Source organism: Poeciliopsis prolifica, unplaced genomic scaffold (genome assembly GCF_027474105.1).
Source record: "Poeciliopsis prolifica strain line A6 unplaced genomic scaffold, Auburn_PproV2 SCAFFOLD009, whole genome shotgun sequence".
NCBI lineage: Eukaryota > Metazoa > Chordata > Actinopteri > Cyprinodontiformes > Poeciliidae > Poeciliopsis > Poeciliopsis prolifica.
In genome coordinates this window covers 1,823,768-1,848,969 of record NW_026562384.1, presented here as the reverse complement: position 1 = coordinate 1,848,969, position 25,202 = coordinate 1,823,768, and the positions used below count along the sequence as shown (strand labels likewise).

The 25,202-nt window shown below is 40.2% G+C and overlaps 1 protein-coding gene across 3 annotated transcripts in view; it reads right to left on the bottom strand.

Moving 5' to 3' along the window:
- Nucleotides 1–25,202, bottom strand: part of il1rapl2 (interleukin 1 receptor accessory protein-like 2) — a 333,900-nt gene that overhangs the window by 16,105 nt on the left and 292,593 nt on the right. For all 3 annotated transcript variants that reach the window (XM_055034309.1, XM_055034311.1, XM_055034310.1), the window contains exons 8-9: nucleotides 16,038–16,170; nucleotides 8,205–8,350 (exon numbers count right to left, since the gene is read on the bottom strand). In XM_055034309.1, the coding sequence (XP_054890284.1) occupies nucleotides 8,205–8,350; nucleotides 16,038–16,170 (279 nt within the window). The remainder of the gene's footprint in view (nucleotides 1–8,204; nucleotides 8,351–16,037; nucleotides 16,171–25,202) is intronic.

The window sequence follows — 25,202 nt, the reverse complement described above, 5'->3', positions numbered from 1 at the left end:
TTTTGATCAGTTTTGTTAAGGTATCTTAAGGAATTCGCAATCCTTCTCTTTTCGTGCCTCAGTTCAAACTGATTCAGTATCCATTTTTTTTCTGTTGTTTTCATTCAAATTTGAATTTGGGTGATTAATTTTGTTAAGTGACATTACTCTCTATATTTTTAAATCAGCTTCATTTTCTTTTTAAAAATGTGTTTTCTAACAGAAACTTTTTATTCTGTGTTGTTTATTTCTTGTTGTATGTTTGTTTTTTGAAAACAAACATACAAGCAAAAAAAAACTATGTCCACATTCACCAATATCAGAAAACTGAGACATATGCAACAGTGACAACTGATACCAAAAAAATTGAAATACAGAAAAGTAAAATAAGTTGGGTAAAATGGGTGGTGGGAGGAATTTCAATGGTCATTTGAAAAATGAATCTAGTTAAAACAAAACAAAAAAAGTAAATTCAGCCTCAGATCTTATTTTTTCATCCACACATTTGGAAGTTGTATGTTGTGTTTGTTTTCACTCCTGCATCTCATTTAAATTTATATAAACTGACTAGTTTTAAGTTTGACCTTTTGTCTTCTATATCAACTGGATCAACTGGATAGAAAACAACTGAGACAGATAACAATAAAACCTAAAAACACCCACTAAGTTCATCTCTTTATTAAAAACACAGGTCCTCTTACAGTAATACACTTTCTCACATTACCCACTACAGGAAAATACATTACCACGACTGACCAGTAGGCGTCTCTCTAACTCTACTTCCACCAGCTGCATCACTTCCACTCAGAGTTAAAGCTCAGGAGGAAGGGAATGAAAAAAGAAGTCCAAGCAGAGGTAAGAAAAGCAGCAAATGTAACTAATTGCCAAACATTTGCTGTGTGGTAAAATGACCTCAGAATGCCTGCATTGGTAATGAGACAGACTCAGAAATCTGTTTCTCCTCACCTCCCCCTGTTCCATGAACGATTGTCAGGTAGTTTCCATTAGTAACGACTTACTACCTTCGTCTGAAACCCGAGAGCGAGCAGAACCTTAAAATTGATTTCTAACCGTGCTTTTTACTCGGCCGCCGCATAAAGAGGAGGTGTCTGTGGGTAGAGGGGGGAAGAGAATGACTAAAGAAAGTTCAATTAGATGAGAAACTTTTTCCTCCTCCCTTCGAATCAGAACCAAACACCAGATTGGCACCTTAATTTGTTCCACAAATTAAGGAACACTTTGTGTCCCACTGACTCATTTTTTTGTCTCTCTTTTGGTTTTATTAAGCAATATGTCAAAAAACCACATGCGATATTCCTCAGCTGGGCTCCAGGAGGAGATGTTTTCTGGTTCTATACAGTATGTGTCATCAGATGCCAATATTCCTCAATGCTTGCATTTTATTTCATAAATTGATATGTTGCACACAACAAAGGTTGAATTTAGGGATGAACTAATATGATAATTTGGGATGATATTGATATCCGATGTTAATGTTGCCGTTTTGTTCAATAACAGATATTTACCTTTATTTTATGTATTTTACTGCCGTTGACACATTTGGAGAAGAAAACTCAAGAAACACAGGTCAACAAGACAAAAATAAATGTTGGTTGTTCATATTGGTTCAGTTCTAATATCAGTCAAATACCAATATGTTAACATCAGCCGATACCGATGTTAGTGCCGATACATCGTACGTTCCCAGCTAAATTCCATTTGTTTTCCATCTGAAACTTGAAGGCATGGAGGAAGATGAAGAGTAAAGCTTCACTGCAAAACAAAGCTTTGCTCTTTATTTCACTTATAACCAGAGATATATTGATGTGATATTAATACCTGTATGAGTCCCGATATCAAAATTTTTTTTTAGATTGGTATCAGTGACAATGTTCCTAATCCATGAGAGCAGATCTATTCAGTCTGCTTCATTATTAATTTTATGTTATATTTAGAATTTGTTGCTGTTTATCTTATTCATTATCAGTTTCAGTTAATCTAATTTCCATTGGCTCTTATCCTCCTAATTGAACTGACTGAGATTAAAGATGTTATTTTTATATGTTTGACCACGCTTGTGAAGCTGTTGGTGTTTTAAGTGTGCTGTACTGGTGGAGAGTTACTGTATAAATTAAAAAATATATAGATTGTGCTTTTTGTACAGGCATTGTTGGAGATGGTAGAGCCAACAGGCAGATACCAACAGGCTCCACCATCCTAAAACTCTGTCCGAAACCTACGAAGAAAAAAAAAAAAACCTTTCCAAAGCTTTCACAAAACTTTGAACGGCATCAGAGGAACAATGTCCCCATCTGTCCTACCAGTTTGTCACTTTCTCTCTTCTGTCAGCTCCTTCAGTCCGTCTCCCTTCCTGTCGCCCCGGCCCCTTCTAAGACTCCCGTCATGGTGGCTGAGGGCAGCTCTTTCTGCTCTGTCAGTTACGATAAGTGGACGGTGTGTGTACCATAGGTGTGCGTGTGTGTGTGCATGCGTGCAACACGGATGCATCAAGCCATTACCTTGGGTCAGTGCAGAGCGAGGGCACATCCTAATTCAATCACACACACACGCACATACACATCCACACTCGGAGAATGAAATCAAGCTTTGCTAACGTGCACTAACTTAGGATATCTCCTATTTTGTTTAGGGCCTCCGTGTTGCGTTCAGGGACCCAAATGCGACCCTATTAGCTCCGAGGATTTAGGCAGGAGAATCTGGAACAATTGGCCCAGTTAGTGAACTTTTACACAGAAAGAAGAGAAAGTTTGTAAAAGTCTTTGCATGTCTGAACGGTTTTAGTCAATCTAAGGAGTCGGTGGCTAGGAGAGTAGAGAGTGGGTTGATTTTTAATTTTTTTTTGTATCAAAGTTCTGTCAGTGAGAAAATTACAAACACTCACTGTTTGTTTGACTAAACCCAAATAAAGCAGCATCTCCAGCAGAGACATAAGAAGCTGATTAAATATTCGCCTTCTGTGGCTTTTCAATGCGCCTTCAGCCTCAGACGAACACGCTGGGCTCCCTCTGAATCCCGTCAGTCAGCCAGGCTGCGCGTTTCGGCACGAAACAATTCCACGTCACATGCGTGTTTGGTGCATCTCCGAAGAAATGCAAAGCAGATCTTTTCGGTCACAGAATGGTGAAAGCAAACGTTTTGGATTGAATGTGGATGGTATTTCCCACTGAAGTAGACAAGATTTAACACATAAATAAAAATATATTTCTGAGTTCTGCACCAATATTGAGAGCACCAATAATGCTTTTATGAACATTTCAAGACCCAGTAACTTGCACATACTGCATTTTCTGGATTACAAATTGCTTATATATAAAAAAAAATGCATTTTGAAGGTGAAAAAGTCGTATGTAAATTGTTCTGTACTAGAAGTCGTAGGATCAGCCAAACTATTTGAAAAAGTGCCACATAGTCTGGAAAATACAGTATTAATAAAACTGATCATTTGGTAATTTATGACCAAACGTGAAATGTTTTTAAAAACGTGTTTGTTCTAAAACTCCTGAAAAGCAGGCGTTGCTGCATTTCTATCTTTGAGTTCATTTATAACTACAAAGTTAACTTTTACTTTGAAAGCTAATAAAATGATCAAACTACAAACAGGCTTCATTTATTTACATCTTTTCTAGTCATAGCGACCACACAAAGAAAGTTGCACTCACTCATGCGCACACATTCATGCACCAATATGCAGATCGCTCGACAGCTCGGAGTTAAGTGCCTTGCTCAGGGACACATAGACATGTGGAAGGAGGAAATCTGACCCAAAACTTTTGGATTACGTCATGATTATTGCCACTGAACTGCAGTTGCACCAACATGGCAACATAAAATGCTTGTTACTGTGTTATGATTTTGCACATTGAACTGCTGAAAGACTTTTCAAATAAACTTGTCTTGAATCCTTGTTTCTGAAAACTACAATATAACAGACTTTAAAATAAAATAATAATAATAATAATAAAAACTTTTTCCTTATTTCACTACATTGCTTTAAATCACCCTTGTGTTACTTTATTCTTCCTGAAATATTACAAATCTTTATATTTTTCCTTCAGGTCTACGGTAGCCCTTCTCGCTGCACTCTATTGAACCTTCTCTGACAATTTAATCTCTATGTTGTCATTTTCGATTATTTAAAACTCTCTCATATGGCTGTAATATATGTCTGAGGTTTACATGGTGAAATTTTGAGAAACCAGCAGACCGAAAGTCCTCGATGAGCCACACGCTGACTGCACTGCCTTCTCGCGGCTTTGAAGATGGAGTTAAATCAAGGTTAAAGCGTTTATCTGCTGCTCACTTTCTTTCAGTGTAAAACGATCAGAGAGCAGATATAGGTGAGAAAAAAAAGAGGATTCTATTCTTCGGGATTTGGATTAGGGGGGAAGAAAGAGCGACAAACCATATCTCTACAGTGTTGTGTATCTTCAGACGTGTCTGAGGTTTTAGGATTTAAAGAAATAATTTAGAGGAAAGCAGAAACGAGAAGAAAGAATTGTGACAGAGTGTTTTTGAGCAGAGCAGTTCACTAGTTGTAGAATCCAGTCTGAGCTGTTGATCAAGGTCACTTTAGGGTCCTGCGGATAATGAGGCCTGTTTAGTCCACTGTATTCATTTGCCTAGAAAGTCTGATTTGTTTGGGGAGGTTTGAACGCTTCATCAAACTCTGGTCCGACTAAAAACCTTGGTCTTGGTTCAGTTGAAGTGAACTCTGGTGTGATTCGAATCCATGTGTGAACGCTGAGCAGACCGGAGACTGCTCCCTAAGCAGAAAACTGACCGCAGTGCAGGGCATTCTGGGTAAATATAATCCAAACAAACACGCTAGTGGGAGAAACGGGTCAAAAAGAGAAATCCTACAACTGCTAAAGTCTGACCACCACATTTTTGTCTCCATTTCATAAAAAGGAAGTTGCACTCATGTCTTCTTCAGAGGGTTTTGTGTCATTTCTTTAGGTGGTTCTTGGTGCAGCGCCACCACAGGTGAGGAGGAGAACAGCTTCTTCAATTAGTTTAGTCCGTTTCACTCAGTGCAGTGTGAAAGTGAACCACAACAGCTGAAAATGTAACAAACGATGCAGTTTTGGTCCTTTTTGAAACTTGAGTCCACTGGACTATCAAGTATTAAAACACCACAGGTTTTATTTGACTTTTTTCCAAAATCACTTTGAAAGTTCTAGGACTGATTAATAATGCTTTTTAAAGAAATGAGGAATGTTCCAACACTTTTCTGTCAGTAACACATGTACCCTGGAGTGAAGCTCCCTGTTTGTTAGTTTGAAGCTCTGGATGTGTGAGCATGCATGCATAAGGTTGTATGTAATGACACTGAGGGTAATGAGAACTCCCGGACTCTCTTCCCGACCCCCTCTGGAAGTGCCTCGGGGTGTGGTTCCCTCTGGTGCCGACTACGTACCACAACACAGGTTCGGTTTCTAAAGCAATGCGGCGAGATTCAGATGTTTAAAGAGAAAGATGTGTTTCCAGTCCTCCGCCCTCCTCCACTTGCATCACTTCCCCTCCCCCTGTTTTCTTTCCCCAAACTTTGTCTCCGTCTGCATCTTTCCGCACTACCTCTCTCTGATTTCTCGCCTTGTTTTGCCTCCCACTGATTTTCTGCCTGTTTATCTTTTCCAGCGTTTTTCGTCCCTACATACTTATGCTTCATACGGAGGGCAGTCACCCAGCTCTCTTTTCTTTCAGAGATCTGAGCCAGCCATGACAACCCATCTTCTCCTGCAGCGCTGTTCTAACACTCTTAGTCTCTCTCTGTCTCTGTAGTTGTTTTTTTTTTTACTGTTGAACTTTGACTCACACCGGCCTGTTCTCTCTGTTCACCAGATGGAGAGCAAGATGCAGCATGAAAAGAAGTTGCATCCTAATGCATATTTAAAGCAGCAGCTACTTTGTTTTACACTTAAAGAAGCTCTTAAACCCATTTGACTTCTTCACATTTCATCTTATTTTCATCAAAAACTTGAATTTTATCTGAATTGTGTCACAAATCAGCTCACTGTAATGCATTAATGTTGCACTTTCTTTTCCAAGACTATTGAGCAGGTATGGAAGCATCCAATGAGACTCAGTTATGAAAATAAACCCACCTGGAATAAAATACTCTCAACAACTAATCGTCATGACTGAATGAATTATTTTACAAAGAATGGACAGAAATTCTCATCTTCTCGATGCACAAAGAACCTAAATGTCTGGGAGCCAAACATGCGGTTCTACAAAACACTGACTAACAGGGGCTAAATAAAAACTTGTCAGTTTTATATTTAAAAAAATCTATGAAAACGATGTCAATAATCTTCCAATGCACAATTATCTACTTCATTGTTTTGGTTGCATGAAACCTCTGGTGTTTCTTCCACTTTAGGCTCAGAGCAGGAAACAAAGCGAGCGGCGTCCGGCCCTGCGCCGTTTTCCCGCTGTCTGCAGGTGGATTCACCGGTTGTTCAGGCGCCGCTTCTGACGAGCTTTCGCCGGTAACTCCACAAGACACGCACGTTTCAAGTCTTAATCGCCTCGGAAGTGCATTCGCATCTCCAAATATCTATTAGGCCAGGAACGAGGCGTCGGCCCCGGAGCCCGAGGGCCGACGCCTCGTTAACAGAACCGTGAAGAGGGATCTGATACGTCCCAGGTAACTGGAGCAGACGTCGGTTTATATTTAGCGAGCCCGGGACGAGCGTGAAAAATAAAGCGGCGCTTTAGGGAGAACGCACCGCGAAAGCTGCAGGGCTCCTGAATGCATCGTGGTGTTTATTATAGTTCGTCTCTCACAGAGAAACAGGTTGAACTCATTAAAACGAGACAAAAATATAAACCAACACAGGCTGATATGGCTTGGGCATGAAATGGCTACAGTTCCATTCAATAATACAACAAAATATATTGAATAATGGATTAGAAGAACTTCTTTACATATTTAAATGGCCAGTTTTGGATAATAATAGGATGATAACCAGATAATTACCAGAGATTGAACTTCAGTGTGTTATTTAATTTTCTCCAAATGGTTTTTATAACCCAGGGATGCAGAGCAAAGACAATAATAAGACAATCTCAAACATTAATAAAGGTCAGCCAGAGTTTTGATCCAAGGTGACGCCGTGCATATTTAACTGTTATTGTACGATTTTGTTTCCAGGAATCAGTTTTTGATAGTTTCTCTGAAAAACAATGAATTTAAGCTTCAGCTACATGAACCCGTTTGTTTTTTGTCTCATGGCGCCGTTATGTCCGGCAAACGTTAAAATGCGTTCAAAATGCACATTATTCTGGGGAATAAACTGGATTTAAGCAAAAAAAAAAAAAGGTTTTAAAAACATAAAATCAAAACACTTTATTTGGTTATTGATGCAAATTACTGCGAGTTTCTGTTAATTGGAGATGTAGCAGCTTAAGTTGTGACAAGTTTCCATAATATTGGAAAAATACTTTCTACTATAGATCAGTGGAATGTCATCAAGAATCCATGGAGGGAGATAAAAATTAAGGTGATGGAAAGGAGGCTCTCCGACCACCAAGACTTGAAGCTCAAGAAGAAAAAACCTGGTCAGCAATTATAGGAGTTTGAATTATAGTATTTGCCTTTTTAACTTTTATAAAACGGTTCATAAAGTCATAATGTTACAACTTTATTATAACAACTCATACTGTTTGGACTATTCTTGTGGAACTTTATGGTTGTAATATTATGACTTTATTCTCAGAATATTTTGAGTTTATTTTCATAATTCTATGAAAATAGAATTATTTTATTATTTTACTATTATACTCCATCGTAAGAAAAAGACATTTTATTTGACCGTTTTTGTATTATTATTATTATTATTATTATTATTATTATTATTATTATTATTATTATTATTATTATTATTACTGCTATTATTTTTGGCTTTCCTACAGTGAATACATTTCTCTTTATTCAGTGCAGGAAATGCCAAGAAAAAAAAACATGAACTTCCCATCTCCAATCTTTCCAGAGGAACTTGCTAACTTAACTGTCTGACCTTTTCCAGACAACAGAAAGTAAAACCTGACTCTCCTCAAGGCAGCAGAAACTATCTCTGGTAATTGTGACATGACAGATTTCTCCTAGTAAACAGAGAACCCTTTTTTTTTTTCTTTTTTGGGTCGACCTCATGCAGCAGCAAAGACAAGCCGAGAGGGAAGGAAAAAGGCGAGAGCTGTACCTTTCTTCTGCAGTATTGCGCTCCCGCTGCGCTTCCCGATGCGGTTCTCTACGTAGCAGGTGTAATTGGCCAGATCTGCCTCCTCCACGGCGTCAAACGTCAGCGACACCTGCACTTCCTTCTCGCCTAAATGTTCCCTCAAGATCCTGCAGAGACAAAAATGGAGCGCAGATTTAATTCCTGTCAGTCACCGTAGACGTCTCTGCTTGAAGTTGCCGATAAGGCTGTCCAGATCTGAGCCACCTGGTGGGAACAAGGAAGTGTTTACGTGGGACAATACGTTTGTAAAAACACCAAATCGCACACCGAACGTCAGGGTCGTCTTTGAGGGGCTGAATGCTGGAGAAAAGTAAAGGAAAAAATGTTCATCCATAAAGTTCTTAAGACTTTTCTATAATGTTTTTCTGTTCAAAAAACATTATTCCAGAAGTCTTGCTCTTTCTGGTTTGATTTTTGTCGTTTGTTCATGTAATGGAGAATGTGTTTCTTGTTGCCCAAACATTTTTTTTTTCTTACCCACATGTTCACTTTCCTCACATCATGCTATGATGGTAAAGGGAAAAGATAAATAAATAATAACATGAAAATACCAATGATAAAATCTACAAAAATCACATGTGGCCTAAAACTTTTGCACAATTCTCTAAGGAACTGTAAGCAAGGTGAGCATGGCAAACAGAGAGTCATTAGTGCTTTAACACGCTTTAAAAGTTCAAAATGCCACCTGAAGAAAGAAAAGAGCTGCAGTTTTAGTTAGTTGTTTTGCGTGTTGATCTGAATTTCTTCCATATTAACTAAGTATTTTGGTAACAAGCTGAATTTTGGGAATAAAACTCCCAGAGCAGAATCCCAACTTGTTTTGAAAAACAAGCAGTAATGCCACAGATTTTTTTTCTCCCTCCTCACTACAGAGTATGCTGGTTAAAGTCGAGTTTAAAGGAATACGAACCAGCCAGCTTCTGAGACACACACACATGCGTCAGACCCCAGGGGGAGGCTTTGCAAAGTGCAACCATGACAAGCACAGAGGCTTATGCAGTATTTTTTATGTACTCCTTTTCATTACTCTCAATAAAACATACTTTATTTCTCACTTAGGACTTTAATTCCAGTTCGTCGAGGCTAAAAGGTCTGAGATGCATTCAGTGGGAATGATCCGTTTGGGAAATAAATTCCCGGCCCTTTAAGTGTTCATGCCATCTTCCACTGTCAGCAACGGAGGAGAGCAAAAATAGTTGAAGTAGAAGTTGAGATAAAAGTTACTGATCCATCCATCCTGTCATAGTTTGGAGGGTTTCAAACCAAGACATAAAATGCGTTAGCTGTGTTTCCATGCACAATTTGTGATAAAAAAAAAAAGTTGAATGGAAATATGGAAATTTTGAAAAAGGTTTATTTCTCAAAACTGCAATAAAAACACTTATTTTCTCACGTGAACTACAAAAAACCATGCAAAGCACAAAGAAGAAAATGACAGGAAGTAGTTGGAGGACGATGGCGTGGCTTTTTTATTCATGACTTATTGTGCGAACTAACTTATTCATGTGTGATTTTAATTGGGTTTCTTATTTGTGGAAGCACAGCAATTTGGAAATTGTGTTTTTTCTGACATTTTGTGCACATTTGTAATGGAAATCCAGCTCATCTCTCCAGCTTGCTGCCAGTGGATTTCAGGAAGACGATCCAAAGCGCTCCGAACTCAACACAGAGAAGCACCAATGTAAGGCGGGTTCCACCACCCGGTTGAGCAGGGGCCTTCAATGTAGACACAGAGGGATGGTTAATTGCAACTTTTAGACGTCCCTGCTCCAGCACACCTGAATCAACAAGCAGAGTTACCTCCTCAGTATGGAAAACAGTTCTTGCTAATGATCTCATTATTTGTTTTACTCGGTGTGTCTAAGCAGAGACACATCTAAAGGTTGCAGGACACAAACCTGGATTTGAAGAAACCTGATATAGAGGAATCTCATTTAAACCATATGAACTAGCAGAGCCATTTGGTTGGTTACAATCCAAAGTCTATTATAGCAGAGCGTTGTTCTTTGAAGCCAAACCTGTACTGCATCCAAATGACTTCAAACGACCCCGATCTACCAGTCCATGTCTTCCTCAGTGAGAAAACTCAGAGATAGTTCCACTCCTCCAGCTGAGTCTAAAAATATGTTCCTAAACTCAAAGGTAGGTCCAGTAGATTTTTTTTCTCTATCAGTTCACACCACTTTCAAAAACAAAAATTCTCACCAAATCAAGCACTTTTTTGCCCTTCCTGGAATCCAGAGGTACTGACCTCTTGTGGCCGTTCCCTGTAAGACTTCTTTAGCACCTTTCTTTCAAAAATTATCCAACTTCTAGTGCTAGTTCTGCCAACCAGTAACCACTACAACCCACTTCATTTATGTTTTAACATTCATTGAGTACATTTAAACTTTCTGAAGTTCAAAACTTCCTGATCTCAACTACATGTAGACTTAAATGTGCTGCTGTTCTGAAATGGACCCTCTAGGGTAGTAATCTAGAGTTTTAAAGTGTGGAGCTCACACTTTTCCGTGACAATTTTTGTCTTTAATTGCCTACTTCAAAGCTATTAGAGGTAGAGGCGGGCACCCATAGACGGTAGTGAGAGTTTTGTACATTTAAAAGGACGGTTTCAGACACAATGGAGCAAGTCAAGTAAGGTTCACCTTCAAATTGGATCTCTGCTCTTTAAGTTGGTGTAAATTCTCAATCCTCCACAATTTGATGAGTCTAAGTGCATAAATTAGAAGACAACTGGACAAGAAAAAAAGTCCTATTACCTTCTTTTTTATCATTTACAATTTCTCCATTTTTTTATTTAGTGTTTCTTGAGACTGTATCTGTGAATATAGTAAAAGCACTCATGCTACTTAGTGTGTGCTACATATTTTAAATGTACAAACACACATATTTCCATTTTAAATATGTACAAAACTGCTTCCCGTCTTCTTCATGGTTTGCACCAGTGGCAACATCCGGTTGTTGATCATGTAACTTGTCTAATGTGAAAAACGATTTTCTGTGCAGCTTAGTGAAATAATAAAAAAATCAGTATGACCAAACTAAACCATCTCATCATAGCATCAAAACTTTTGATCAAAAAAAGTTTTTTTTTTTCAAATGTGCCATGTTTCCATTTAGGGAATTAATTTTCTAAATTCCACAATTGTATGGTCAAATGGAAACACAGCTAATGTAAATGTCCAACATGAAGAGCTGCTGATGTCTTCCAGCCACTGGACATTGACATACTAACTCAAAGGAAAAGGAAGGACAGCAGCTTCTATAAGGCTAAACTTCCTGAGAGGAGCATTTAATAGAACCTGCTTAGCTGAAAATAAACCAATTTAAAGTTCAAAAGTTGAGCAGTGCCATTTTGAAAGCAGTGCAGAAGAAGAAGGTGATCTAGTGTAGGGATGTAATCGGGGGAATGAGTCCATGTTGGTTTTTTGTGCCCGTTAAAAGCCAACGCACCAAGAAAATACCGAATGGTTGGATCAAACTATTACCTATGATTCAGAATGTTCCAGTCCCAAACATTCCAAAAAATGTTTCAATAACAAACAGGTTAAAAACAACAAACTCCAGTACATCCTAAATAAAAGATACCAGCTGGTTGAAACGTCTTGGGGATTTAGAAACCAAATTTCCGCTCAATGCCAATTACAGGTGCTATCTCTCCTGAATGTTCTGTGGCCTAAAGCGACTTCTGATCAGGGGAAAATGTCGACAGACAAGAAAAAAGAGTTAGAAAGGAATGAAAAACTGTATGTGGGGGGAGGGGGGGTAATCAATCGATGCATTGGAATAAAGGTATTATGAATTCATTGCACATGAAGGGACTCTGAACTGTGAACGCTGAGTTGCAAAAATGGAAAGTAGCTGGACGGCCGAGCCGTGCTCTGTCGACAGCAGCTCAGAAACTGATGATACTGCTCATATTTGCTATGTTTACTGTGCTTTTAGCATATTTTTGATCGCAAACATTTCAATTATTTACAAGACAAGTTGGCTTTTCTCAAGGAAAGATGCATGCCTTCAGAAAAAGGTGGAGTGCAGAGAAAAACTCAAACCGCTGCCTTTCAGAGGAAAGACTTAGTCACAAACTGAGAAAATGCAAAAATAACCCAACTGCTAACATGTGCAACAATGAAGATCAAATCAGTGTTCTACACTTCATGGCTGTAATAATACAGCTAAACTTTGTACATTCCTTTCCAGGGCTGTGTGTGGACACTATCAACAAACTCCTGTCAGAATCATGGGGGATCTGAAAGCTGACAGATTAATATGTGTCACAGTGGGGCTCTGTCCGCCTCGGCGCGACAGAGGCGCCTCTTGGATCTGGAATGGCAGTGTGATCTGATCAGAGGCAGTCATAACGCTGAAATGAAAGATACAGAAGTCATCTGGCAAACAGTGTTTTATTACCACAGCGAAGGATTAGTCCCACGTTCACAGCTACCCTCAATATTTACATCCATGTTTTCACAGAGACAAATATTATCAAAGGGCATTGGCTCAGCAGTCACAAACAGCATCCTGAAGGCGGAAAGGCTCTTTACGTCCAGCGTAAAGAGATGAAGTTGAAACTCACACTTTGTTTTTTTCTCGACCTAAATAAAAATTTAAAAGCTCTGGGTGTTCACTGAACATTTACTTCACAAGAAACCAAGCAGTCTATTTTACCAAACCAAATTAAAAATGTTTTCTGCACATGTCATACTGTCCAGTTTTGTGTGATGTAGAGACTCAGAGGTAATGAGAGTTTGAGTGTTTTTACACCTCATAGTCTGGTAGACTCAGTTCGACTCGGTTTGAAAGCTCAATGTTCACAATGTGTTCAAACTGTGCCAGAGTTCAGCTCAACAAAACCAAAACCGAGCTTTGTAGGTGGACTGGAGTTGTTTCTCGGTCCACTTCAGAGTTCGATTACACATTCACACCACCCCAAACAAACCGGACTATCTAGGCAAACGGACTAGACTTCGATTAAAGTGGACTAAGCAGGTTGGTATGAATGCAGCCTAACTTATCTCCGTAACACAATGTGGTGTACAATATTCCACAGAGGCTGAGCCATTTAGCAAAGCAGTTACATTTAGGTCAAATACATGTATTATTGTCCATTTAAAGACGTTTCTACTGGGGAGCGTTTCCAATCTGGAAAGTCTCAATGCTAACCAACATGTCGGATGGAGAACCTCAGTAGGTTTCAGATTCTCATTTTGTCTCCTCCAAACGTATCTCTTGTAAATGTGATCAAACGGCTCAGTGTCAGCTTGGTCATGTGACGGTGATCCTTGATGATGTCATGTCTTCATGAGTAGCTGAAATTTTCACTTAAACTTGAAGGAGGTGGAGGAGGAGCTTCCTTCTTGGTTGGTACCTTCTGAGTCTATGTTACTACAATTGCTTCACCATGGAGGTTTTAACTCAACCAGTTTGGGATGGAGGAAATCCACATTACACTGTTTTTTTTTCCCTTCTTCTTGAGTTTTTAAAATAATATTTCCAAACTGTCAAGGGTTCTAAATTAATAAGGCATCCATTCCTACTAATATTTTGTTTACCTCTGCACTTAGTCTTACAGTAAACAGGGATCCCCTGCATACACACCACAGGCCTGCCTGCTGATTTGCCAACTTTGGCTTGCACTGCTTGCATCAATTAAAATATTTTGAGGCCTGGCTCTGCAGCGCAGCCGTATTGACAGGCGGAGGCGCAGAATGAAGTTATGAAGTCAACTCAAGCTTGACGAGGTTGCTGCACCGTTTCCGGTTGCGAGGTTTGGAGAGCCAGAGTGTCGTGGTGACCAACCGGAGCGTCGGCCTCGCCAACGAACGCTCTCTGTGGACGAAGCTTCACACGTTTTGAGTCTGTACTTTCTAATCACTTCAATAAGAGTTTAAACTTCTTAAACTTTCATGAAATAGGGTTTTTTTTCTCCCTCTAATTTTGAAGAGGTGAAAATAGGAAAAAAAAGTGATTATATGAGGTCAGTCTGGTCTGTCGTTCTGATTGAAGGTTTTGCTATTGATAACCTTCAAAGGGTTCGAGAAATTGTTACGTTGCATGGCAACCAGGAAACTGTCAACAGGTAAAAAGAGAGCAACATCCAACTCAACACACCGTATAGTGTTGAAATATTACTTCTGTTTTCACAACACATTTTTTTTGTTTATTTTTCTTATGTCGACAAATTTTAATATCAAGCAAGAATAACCAGAGTACAAAATGAATCTTTCAAATAAGGACTTTGCTTGTAAAGGAGCAGTATTTGAGCATTATATCATGTTATGATGTTTTTGTTTCATCAAAAACATTCCTGGAGAGTTGATGAGATTCCTTTTATGGATATTTTAAAAAATCCTTTAATCTCCCCTGACAACCATTCAGCTGTGAAAACGCCTGCATGGAACAAGCATCTACTTCTTAGAGCTGCAGTTTCCAAGCTTGTGCCTCACCTTTGGCCCCACTCAGCTCCTTCAGACTAGCCGGCAGCAATTACCTGAACTAAGCATCAGCTGAGCTCATTATAGGAGCTACTTCTCAGTGAAATATTGGTAAAAACGTTGCTAAAGGGTTAATAGAGGAGCCATGTTTTGATGACTTCCTGAAAGTGGAGCTTCAGAAACAGCAGGAGCTTTGTAAAGAGACAGAGGTCCAATTTAAAGACAAAGTCAAATTTCTTTGAAGTTACATTTGATATTTATAGTTTTTTACAGCAACTGGAGGTTGCTATAAAGAACATGATTTTAAGTGAGGCCTGCAGTGCTTTAGATTTACTTCTATGTCCTCTGAGGACCTTCTGAAGGAAATGTGGTGGAGTAGTTTTGGTGACATGGCCCCTCCTGGGAAGCTCTAATGTTGGTCTATTTGCAGAGGGCAAATGTAACGTTAGCTTGACGTTGTCCCAAAGCCTTAGAAATGGCCGTTGGACAACGTTGTTGAATTTGTGTTGGAAGATTATGTGTGACTTTTTGAGATCTTTCATGAGTCTTAAAGTCTGGCAGCAATCAGGCCACAGTGTGTACGTATCAGAGTTTACAAAGTTCTACTCAAAGAAGCGAGTTGCTACTTTTGAAAAAAAAAGCCATTTTTTTCCACCTATTATCCAGAAGTCCAGAACCGCAGAGCTCAAACGGGACTTGAGCCTCACATTCATCTTTAAATGTTTAATGGATTGCAGCAAATCGTACCCAGGCTTTGGGTCGGAGCCATGGTTTTCTCAACATTCCCTTCTCCTCCTTTTAGTTTATTTATTTATTTTTTTCACAGAAAGCTGAAAAGAAACAGCTTCAGCCTTCGCACCTGGCCAAGGTCAGGTGTTTCAGGGGACACAGACAACCTCTCTTTAGTGATACTCAATGTGTGTGTGTGTGTGTGTGTGTGTGTGTGTGTGTGTGTGTGTGTGTGTGTGTGTGTGTGAGAGTGCATGACGTAAATATTCCAGCGGTTGCCATAGCGATCTGGCGGGTTGTTCTAATGATGTTTGATGCCCTGCAGACAACCAGTCTTTTCCCAGTAGATTGGTCCCAACAGGGAAGAAAATGAATTCAATTAAACTTTATTATTAGGATTCATAATTTTTCAGACGAGTTGAGGAGAATGCTGTCGGAGGATGCTCGGCGAGTCATAAATCACCAGAAAATTAGGTGCTGACGGTGTGAGCGGTGAAGATCCAGCCGAGTCATTGGGAAACTCATCAAAAACACACACACCTGCGCGCTCTGAGGTGCAAGCGCCTGGCTCTATCCCCCATCGTTGTCATGGTAATGTGATGAAATGTTCCGTGAACGCCGTCGTACTTACATGGTTTCACTTTCTTTGATGTGTCCCGCCAGCTCCTCCACGTACTTCTCTCCTTTCTTCCAGTAGATGATGGGTCTCCTGTTTTCTCCGCTGTAGCCGAAAAAGGCCTTGCAGTCCAGACTCAGGGGCATACCTGCAACGTACAACACAACCGCTATTAAAAAAATAACCACACGTACACACACACACACACACACCCCACACAAACACACACACACACACACCCACACACACACACACACACACACACACACACACACACACACACACACACACACACACACTCGTTTTGCATCTGGAATTTCTGACTGAATCGAGACGAGAACCCCAGCTGTGATTTGACAGAAACTTGGCGATGGCAAGACTTTACACTGCAGGGAAAAGTAATGATTTACCTGGACAATTCTCCAAATTCTTCACACAGAGGAGAAAAGATGGAGGACTAAGAGAAAACTGAACAAAAACAACTTTATTTAACTGATACTGCTATAGGCTTTCAACTAGTCAGCTCGGCGTTTTTGACCAAACCTCCTGCCATCCTGCACCCTGGTTTGCTTTCAGCATCTGTGATGAGGAGAGAATAAAAACAAATCCCTGTGTAGGTTTTTGTTTGAACGGATACGTTCAAAACACCTGAACTGCGAAAACAAAATCTTGCCAAATAATTTTTGCTCCAGTTTCTAGCGCAAAAATCTGAGTTCGCTTGAAATAAGACAACACTAACCCAGAAGTGACTTTTCTGCAAGTCACATGAGCTTGATTTATGTCAATGATTCATTAATGTTCATTTGAAACATGGAAAAAATGCCAAATAATCTGCCAGGGGTTAGAGACCATAACCGTCTGCAAATAGCTAAAATTTGCGAATACTTAAGAACCTCTATAAAAACACTTGTCACTGCCTGTTGAATATTTGTATTATACACCAAATATACAATAGTATGAATTAATACACACAGTTGACGCCATTTTGGTGCTACTGTCAAAGCTGACATCTACAAACATCTTTATCTCAGCTCTTGGAGGTAGAGCCAATCAGTGCCACGGAAAATAAATGGTGCTTCTGGATTGGCTGTTGCTCATAATCTGCCGCTTTTACTCAACAGAGATCAGAAATATGCAGCGCATTAGTCACCGGCAGCTGGAGGTTCTGACTCCGAGCTTTGAAATAGCGACCAATGCCTTTATGCTGTCAGTAGTGTGTCACATAGCATTGTGCCAGGCCATTTTAGCTTCCCAAGCTGAATTTTCTTTCAAATAATTTTGATACGCTCTTTGGAAAATGACACAAACAGGCAAATTTTTGACAATTTGGAGTTAAAATTCATTAGAAACGTCTGTGAGTACTGGACCGTGATGAAAAGTTTGGCTTATTGAGCAGACGCTAGTTGTGTTTCCTTTGACCAAATAATTTGACATTTCGAAAATAAATTTGCTAACTCTGACAAAGCTAGTTTTCTGAAAAAGTTTCACAAAATTAAATTGGCAAAACTGCAATCCCATCCCATGAGACGAAGGTCAACAGGTTTTTGAATAATTTGTTGTGTGAACCAGCTTAGTCACATGTGATTTTCATAGCGTTTCTTATTTAATGGAAACACAGTGATTGCCAAATTGCATTTTTTTTATTTGTTGTTGTTTTTACAATAGCGGAATATTAATAAAGTTTTGCGAATACTGCGTTGCAGATGAAACGCAGCTGCTGAAAGTCAAGTCATTAATGGTGCCATATTTCCATTTCCTTTCTTTTAAAAAATATCTTGGACCTGTACATACAAGAGGTTGGGATGCTACCATTAAGCCATGCAATGTCAATATTCCAACAACTAAAAAAAATTAATAAAAAATTACAATTCTAAGTAAAATACAATTACATTAATAATAATGGAAACATATGGTCACATCCGATACTTGTTCTCCTAACACAAATGCACACACAATCACGTAAGACCTTGAAATCCCCACCATGCTGTTATTACAGCTATCAGTGGCGATGATGAGGTATTAATGAGCATTCTAATGGACGCCACCTCGTTAGGCAGTCAATTAGCAGATAAGTATGATAGACCTCGGTATTATCATGATGACAGCTCTATCCGCACAGTCAAGAACCGAACCGCTGAGGCCGTCTGTTTGTAGCATTGCATGCTACGAAAGAAGCATGTTAGTGCAGAGCTGCTTCAGACGTCCACTGCCACTGAATACTTCAGGCAGACGAGACAAGCAGCTTTCGACCTTTGCTGTTTGAGCTTTCTAAAATTATAATTCAGAGCCTAAATTAAGAAAAAAAGTTCAATGAAAAGATTGAAAAGCGGACTTTCCCTTCCACGAAGCCAATAATAAAACCTATTGTGCTTTCTTGAACAGGGTAGGGTAGATATGGGCTACACAAAACACGCTGACCACAGTTTTTTGCACAAAACTGCACAAAATCACCCAGCTTCTGCCTATTTTGAACTCCTTTCAAAAAGAGCCGTTTTACTGTCTCCTCTTGTTTCTGTTGATCCAAATAATTTGCTGCAGGCCACGCCCCCCCAGCACAGTGTTTGCAATTTCATTTGAAAATGGCTGAAAACAAGTGTGCCACTACATAACTGAACATCTTTGAAAAGCAGAAGTGGAGCCCCCTGCACATAAAGCCAGATGACTAAACATGCTACAGCTCTGTTTGGGTTGCTAGGGTTTGTCTGAGGTTGCTAGGTAACGGTGCAGTGTGACTCAATAACTGAGAACTTTTTGGAATAGTTCATTTTCTAGTCACCAAAAAGATGAACTTAATGCCAAGAAATGCCTGGGTGGTCTCCGTTTTTAAAGTTTTTAGAAGCAGATGAGACACTGAGGGACGAATGAAAACAACAAAAAGTTCATTTTGGTCCAAGTTAAGAGCAAACATTCAATGAAAAGATTGAAAAGAGGACTTCACCTCCCATGGAAGCAACTAGCAAACGTGATTAAAAAGTAAAGAGGTGAGAAAAAGAACAACAACCCACCAACAGAAAGGTGAGCACTGATACCTAAATATTCCTGAGAAGTTGCTATAGGTTGATTTTTAACGTCGTTGTTTAGCCTAAACACAATCTGCGTATGCAGCCTTAAAAACGTCAAGTTTTCAAAAGTCAGCCATTAAAAAGATCTCCGTAGACGCCCAGCATGCACGGAGGGCCTGGTATGGAAATGCCTGATGATTGCTTCAGGTGTGGTGACAATCCTTAACTTTGATTGATGGACCTGGGGGAGAAACGATGGGACACTTTGACGCTCGTCAATCTGAAAATGCTAATTCTTAACTAAGAGAAGACGTGGCCGTCAAATCTCTGCATGCGTACGCGTGAGGAAGTGGGTGTGTGTGTGTGTGTGTGTGGGTTGGTGTGTGGGTTGCTGTGGTCTCTTTTGACGGTGACAAACATTTCCTCTCTGACCGAGGCGTGCGGCTTCCTGTTCCCCACACACATAATTCAGAACCGGCCATAAAAAACAGCATTGGGGGGGAAATTGGTTTGGCTTGATTGCACGAGTGTGTTTTTGTGCGTAAGGACGTGTGTGAATGTGAGCGCTGCAGTAATTGATTAGCACCCTGAGGGTGTGTTTGTGTTCTCAGCATGTTATGGTGATTAAAATCATCAACTTTGTTTGCCTTCGTGTGGAATGAGGGTGTGTGCTGGTTGTTGCACACACACTGAGACTGCGTGTGTGTGTGTGTGTGTCCTGCAAATAGGCCGCGTCAGGCTTCAGATGGTGTGTGTGTAGGTGTGTGTGTGTGCTTCATAAAGTCTTGTTTTTTTTCCCCTGTGTGTGGCAGCAGCAGCAGGGGGTTCATACGCTGTTGAAAAAAAAAATGATTGCGTTGTTGTCACTGCTTGAAAGTAAAGCCCTTACCCCAGTGGCTGATGGAAATTTTCTCAATTAGGTTCATCGCCGTTTCACACTGCAGCTGAGTGTGATTACACCGCGACGGTGTGAATCAAAAGGAAACAAGTCTTACTCAGTCTTGAGAGAGTTTGCAAACACCAGCAACAACAACAACAAGCAGGCGACTGTTATGTCGAATCCAATAGATTTTTTTTCCCGTTTTCACTCCGACAGGCTTGTCTGTACTTGTTAGTGTAGCTTCTCGATACACCGGACGTGTAGATGCAGCAGAAGACGTGCATTAGTCCAGACTCTGGTTTGCTCTTGGCTCACTTTTAAGCGTTGCTACTGAAGCGCGAGGAACTATGAATTATCAGACATCTTTGTGTATTTGCTGGTAAAAAGAAAGAAAACCTTACAATAAAAAAACCCCAAAAAACTTTGCAGTATTTCAAATACAAAAAATGCATGTGACCTGTCAGTATATTGACCCCTGACCAGAAGGGGGCCCGCAACAATTTTTTTTCATTTTTTTACATTTTTTGACTTAAGAAATAAAAAATAAAATGGTGGCCTGTCAATTACAAAACTAATTGTTTTCTAACATTGTTTTTAGCAGTAAAAATTTAATGTTGCTCCTCATAAAAAGCAGACATTTGCCCTGAACACCCCATTGGCCCCCAGTGAACTTGAATACACTAAAGTTCACTTACAAGCTGCTGTGAGTGAAGGCCATAAACTTTCGTTTGGAGTTTGGTTCAGTATATTCTCGGTTCAGCGTCTATTGCTTCGTTTCACTCGATAACTTCCACATAAAGTTTCAACAAACGCATTCAGAGCCACAGTATTTCATGCCGACACTTCCAAGATGTTTTGTTTGTGCCGACACATGCTTTCAGGGTAATTCCTCAACTTATCTGCGGCAGAGAAACCACAAATGTTGCGATTTGCCGGCGAGGGATAAAATTCAAACCAGCCACCTATCATCAGCAGAGTTAATTCATATTTATGCGATTTGAATCCAACGGGTATGAAAAAATAAAAAATAACCCTGAAGGAGAGGCTTTGTGATATATCTAGTTGAATGAAAAAGGGAGAGAAGCTATATGGGATGGCTGTAAATTCATAGAAACAGGGAGCCGGTCGTCTTGGCTTGTCCCTTTGTAATTCTTGCAGCAGCTATTGGCATCATTAGTCTGTTTCACTTGTCAGTCTTCAGGGCTCTCCTGTTCTCTGCCTGCGTTTCACCGGAGTAGATTCTCTCTCATCTCTCCGTGTATTCCTGCCAGTTTTCCTTGTTGTGTCAGGACGTATTCTCTTTCCAATTACCTGCTGTCCACACCTCCGTTGTCTCCTCTTTTGCACCTTGTTTTCCTTGGTCCCTCACTGATTTGCCAGGTTTTACCTGCAGACACGTCTGTCTCTGAGAAATCTGAAAAGCACCTGGGTTTCATGAAGTGCTGTGAAAAGGTATTTACCGCTCTATGGATTTCTTCTTCTTCTCGGTTGTTGTTGTTTGTCACTTATGTTTCATATTAAAATGTATCGGTTTAAATGATACCATTCATCCGTGGTCTTTATCTGGTTATTGTAGTGGGGTCACTGGTGCCCATCTCAAGCCGTCATTGGCCAATCGGTTGGAAACAAGAAACAAGCAAACATGCATGCGCACACACACGCACACACACACACACACACACACACACACATGCATACGTAAGGGGTAATTTAGAATCCAGTTGACTTAAAGGACAGTCTGAGTACCTGGAAAGAACCCACACACACGCTAAAGGTGTATTTGGGTTGTAGTTCTTGCTATTGACTTGTTTACATCAATCTCACTTAAGTTTTTGCGTTTAGTAATGACAACTTACTCTTTTGTGTTGAATTAATTTGAAGATTACAAATTTTTAACTTAAAGGATTCCAAGTCTGTCGTCATGATGCCAGCTCCACCAGATACAGGTCCTGCACTGACCGGGTCCGGTGGCAATGCAGGGGTGGAGCACAATGCACACGAGGAGACCTTCATCCTCAATGCGGCCGTCGCAGGTTCAATTCCTGTCTTCCGTCTCCGTCATTACTAACTGTCCTGTCTAACTACCTTGAAATAAAGGCCCCCCAAAAAACCTTTAAAAATAATCCTTTACAACTGCAATCAACCATCCATGTCAACGATTGGCAGATGATCCTACTGACTGCAGGTTTGCCTCTTTCCAGCATCAGGTGAAGCCTGAACACAAACCGTTGTTGCAAATGAAGCTTACAGAGCTTCAGTTGTTGGTTTGTGATCTTTCAGGGTCTCCTGGCCCTAAAAGTTCACAATGGGTCAGTGTGGAGTCACTTTGGAGGGCCAGCCACCACCGGGAAGGACCAGCACTGTTAGATCGGTTCTCTGAAGTCCTGTTGAAAATGTTTGGGGGTTAATTTAACCTGATGGGGGTTAATGGCTTTGTTTGTCGTCAGGCAGTAACTAGGCCTGTTGTAAGTAATAAAACTGAATATGGCTTTAAAAAGTGTTCAGCTGCAGTTATTTCATGATTTAATAAGAAGCAAATGTATTTCAGTAGGACCAGGTTACATTTAAATAGTTTTAAATAGATTTAAATAGTTTGTTTCCTGCTTTAATGACAGAGCTGATTATTCAAAAACTGTTTTTTGTATTTACTCAGTTTATTCTCAGAGTTCTGTAAAATCTAAGTTTGACAAAAAAAGCCAATTTTCACAGCCCAAAAGTTCTGTAAGTAAAAATTTAAATTCACCTCAAACAGAAACACTTCACTGTTAAGTAAAGAATCTGTGGATGGAAACCTAAAGGACAGTCGGTCGTTCTTATCTGCCAGTTGTAATTCATCTCCTCCATTAAGCCCTCGGCCCACTTAAGACCAAGACTGATGTTAAATAAAAATCACTCAACTGAACTGTTTCGTTTCGCTGGGAAATAAAAAGGTGTCAGGGGAGGTGATGTGTTTCAGTAAAGATTGGCTAATTTTCAATTAGCTCGCCGAATAATAATAAAAAGGAAAGCGCTCTGAAGGCGATTTAACCATCGCCGTCGTCCTGCATGCCTCAGCAGCTGAGGCGGTGCTGGAGTGGCTGCTGTGAAGGCGGATGAAATAAAAAAGACAGAGGCGAAACGGCTCACTGAGAAAAGAGCGGCCAGGTGGATAAATGAAGACAATAAATGTCGGCGTGCCGAAGCGGCGGCTAGCGCCATGCGGGGGATTTACACGTGGAAGAGCAACGGCACATGGGTTTCAATCAGTTTTCAGAGCTAAAAATTGGAAAAAGAGCAACTTTTATTTTTTTACTAACATTTTTAATAATAGTGTGTGGGCTGTTGGGAAAAATTTGGAATTAGTGTGATTGGATCTGTGTAGTGACCAATTCTCTATTATATATTCATATTACAATTTAATTATTGATTATTCCTGCATTTTTGTCAAAAATCTAAGGTCCTTTTACATAAAGCAAATATTTCCAAAAGAAACACAGGCTAAGTAAATGTATTAAAGGGAAACCATTTGTCGTAGAAGACGTGGCGTGGTGTGCGTTGCTCTGGACCGACACGGAGAAACGGCTGCGGCTCTGTAGAGAGACTCCGCTTCAGACTCTGATCTACAAACCGCTGCCGAGTCAGAAGTGGAAATGGCCTCGTGCTAGAGGAAAGGTCCAGCGATGATGAACCGCAGCCTGAAGGGCCTGGGAGGTCACTGCCGCCACTCACAGAAAGGTCATTGCTTCCTAGACTGGAATTGCTGAGGTTGTGACTGTCATGCTAACCACTTCATCACCCAGAATCCACCAGACTCCGCTCAAAACAACTTTGTTCTGATTCGTTTTTGCTCCAGTTTTAGAAACCGTGGAGCTGGAAGGAGTTTTGCTCTTACGTTTCTACTTTCAGAAAGCTATGTGTAACCGTGGCAACAAGCTATTGTTTTTACAACTGAGTATGACTCCTCTTCAGAGTTCCACCAAGTATTTGCTAATTGCTGCTGGCTAGTCTGAAGGAGCTGAGTGGGGACGTTATGAGGGAGTGCTGCTCTGTGAATCTCAGAAGCTTGGAAACTGCAGCCCAGGGGTGGAGCTGCGCCTCGAAGGCGGGGCTAGGTCCATCCAGGCGTTTTGAATGGTTGCCACAGGAGACGAAAGAATTTCTCAAACATGCATGAAAGAATCAAAGCAACACTCCAGGTATGCTTTTGAACAGGGGACAGCATTACAACATGATGTAAGGCTAAAAATAGAAGTACATTTTTGTATAATTCTGCTCCTTTAATCTTTTGGGGGTTTTTGGGGTTTTTTTCTTCAGCCACATGATATGTGGCTGAAGAAATCCATTTATATTCAATCTGCAGCTGAACAAACAGGAATAAATCTGGATTCTATTGGCTGGAGAAGGACAAATATGTTAGTGCACAAAGATATAGATATCTCCAGTGAAAACCCAGAAGCTAGGTGTTGGCACAATGGCTGCAGAAGCTGAGAACTTTGTTTGAGGGACAGTGAGGTGTGTGTGGGTGCTGCCGTCTGGAGCGGATTCACAAATTAAAGATGACAGGTTTTCAAATCCGTGTTCCGCAGCTGCAGCGCTCTACTGAAGACCATCTCAAAGATGCCACACGGAACCTTCTGGCTTTCCATAATTATAGCCACACTCGAGCAAGACATGCATAAGCACATTGTCTAATTCTGGCAGCGGCAGCATCATTCAGTGATGCTGACTTAACAAATGCACTGATCCTTTCCACTTACATCTTGCCTCTGTGCAGCAGAGCTAAAAACATTCTGCAAGATCTGCACATGGCCGGAAACGCACCAGAACTTCTCTGTGCCAACAGCATACATAGGTTTTAATATATGGGCAATTTTGTTAGACGTTGGTTCCTTTAGCTGATTTGCAGGAAATAGCAACTGTTTTAAAAAATATTTAAGTTGGATATATCATGCCAGCAATTATTCTTGGAACTAGATTTGGCAGCCGTCTCTGAGGCACAAAACCAAATCCAGAATATAAAGTTAATGACCAATAAGAACATTTTTAAACTGAATAGTTCCACTGAAACTATTCAATGAGAAATAATCTCAGAAGCTTATATTTTTTTAATTACTGTAATTAAAAAAATACTTGAATTATCCCAATGGGAATGAAATGTAACTCAAATCATCCAAGTGTCGTCAGAGAGGGCAGCAAGGATCTCCACTAGCAGTCAGTAAAGCAACGAATCTATAAAAGCCTCTGCTGAAGATTGTTGGTGTTTGACAGTTACATGGATGCAATAATCATAATAATAATAATTAATAACACATTCCTAAT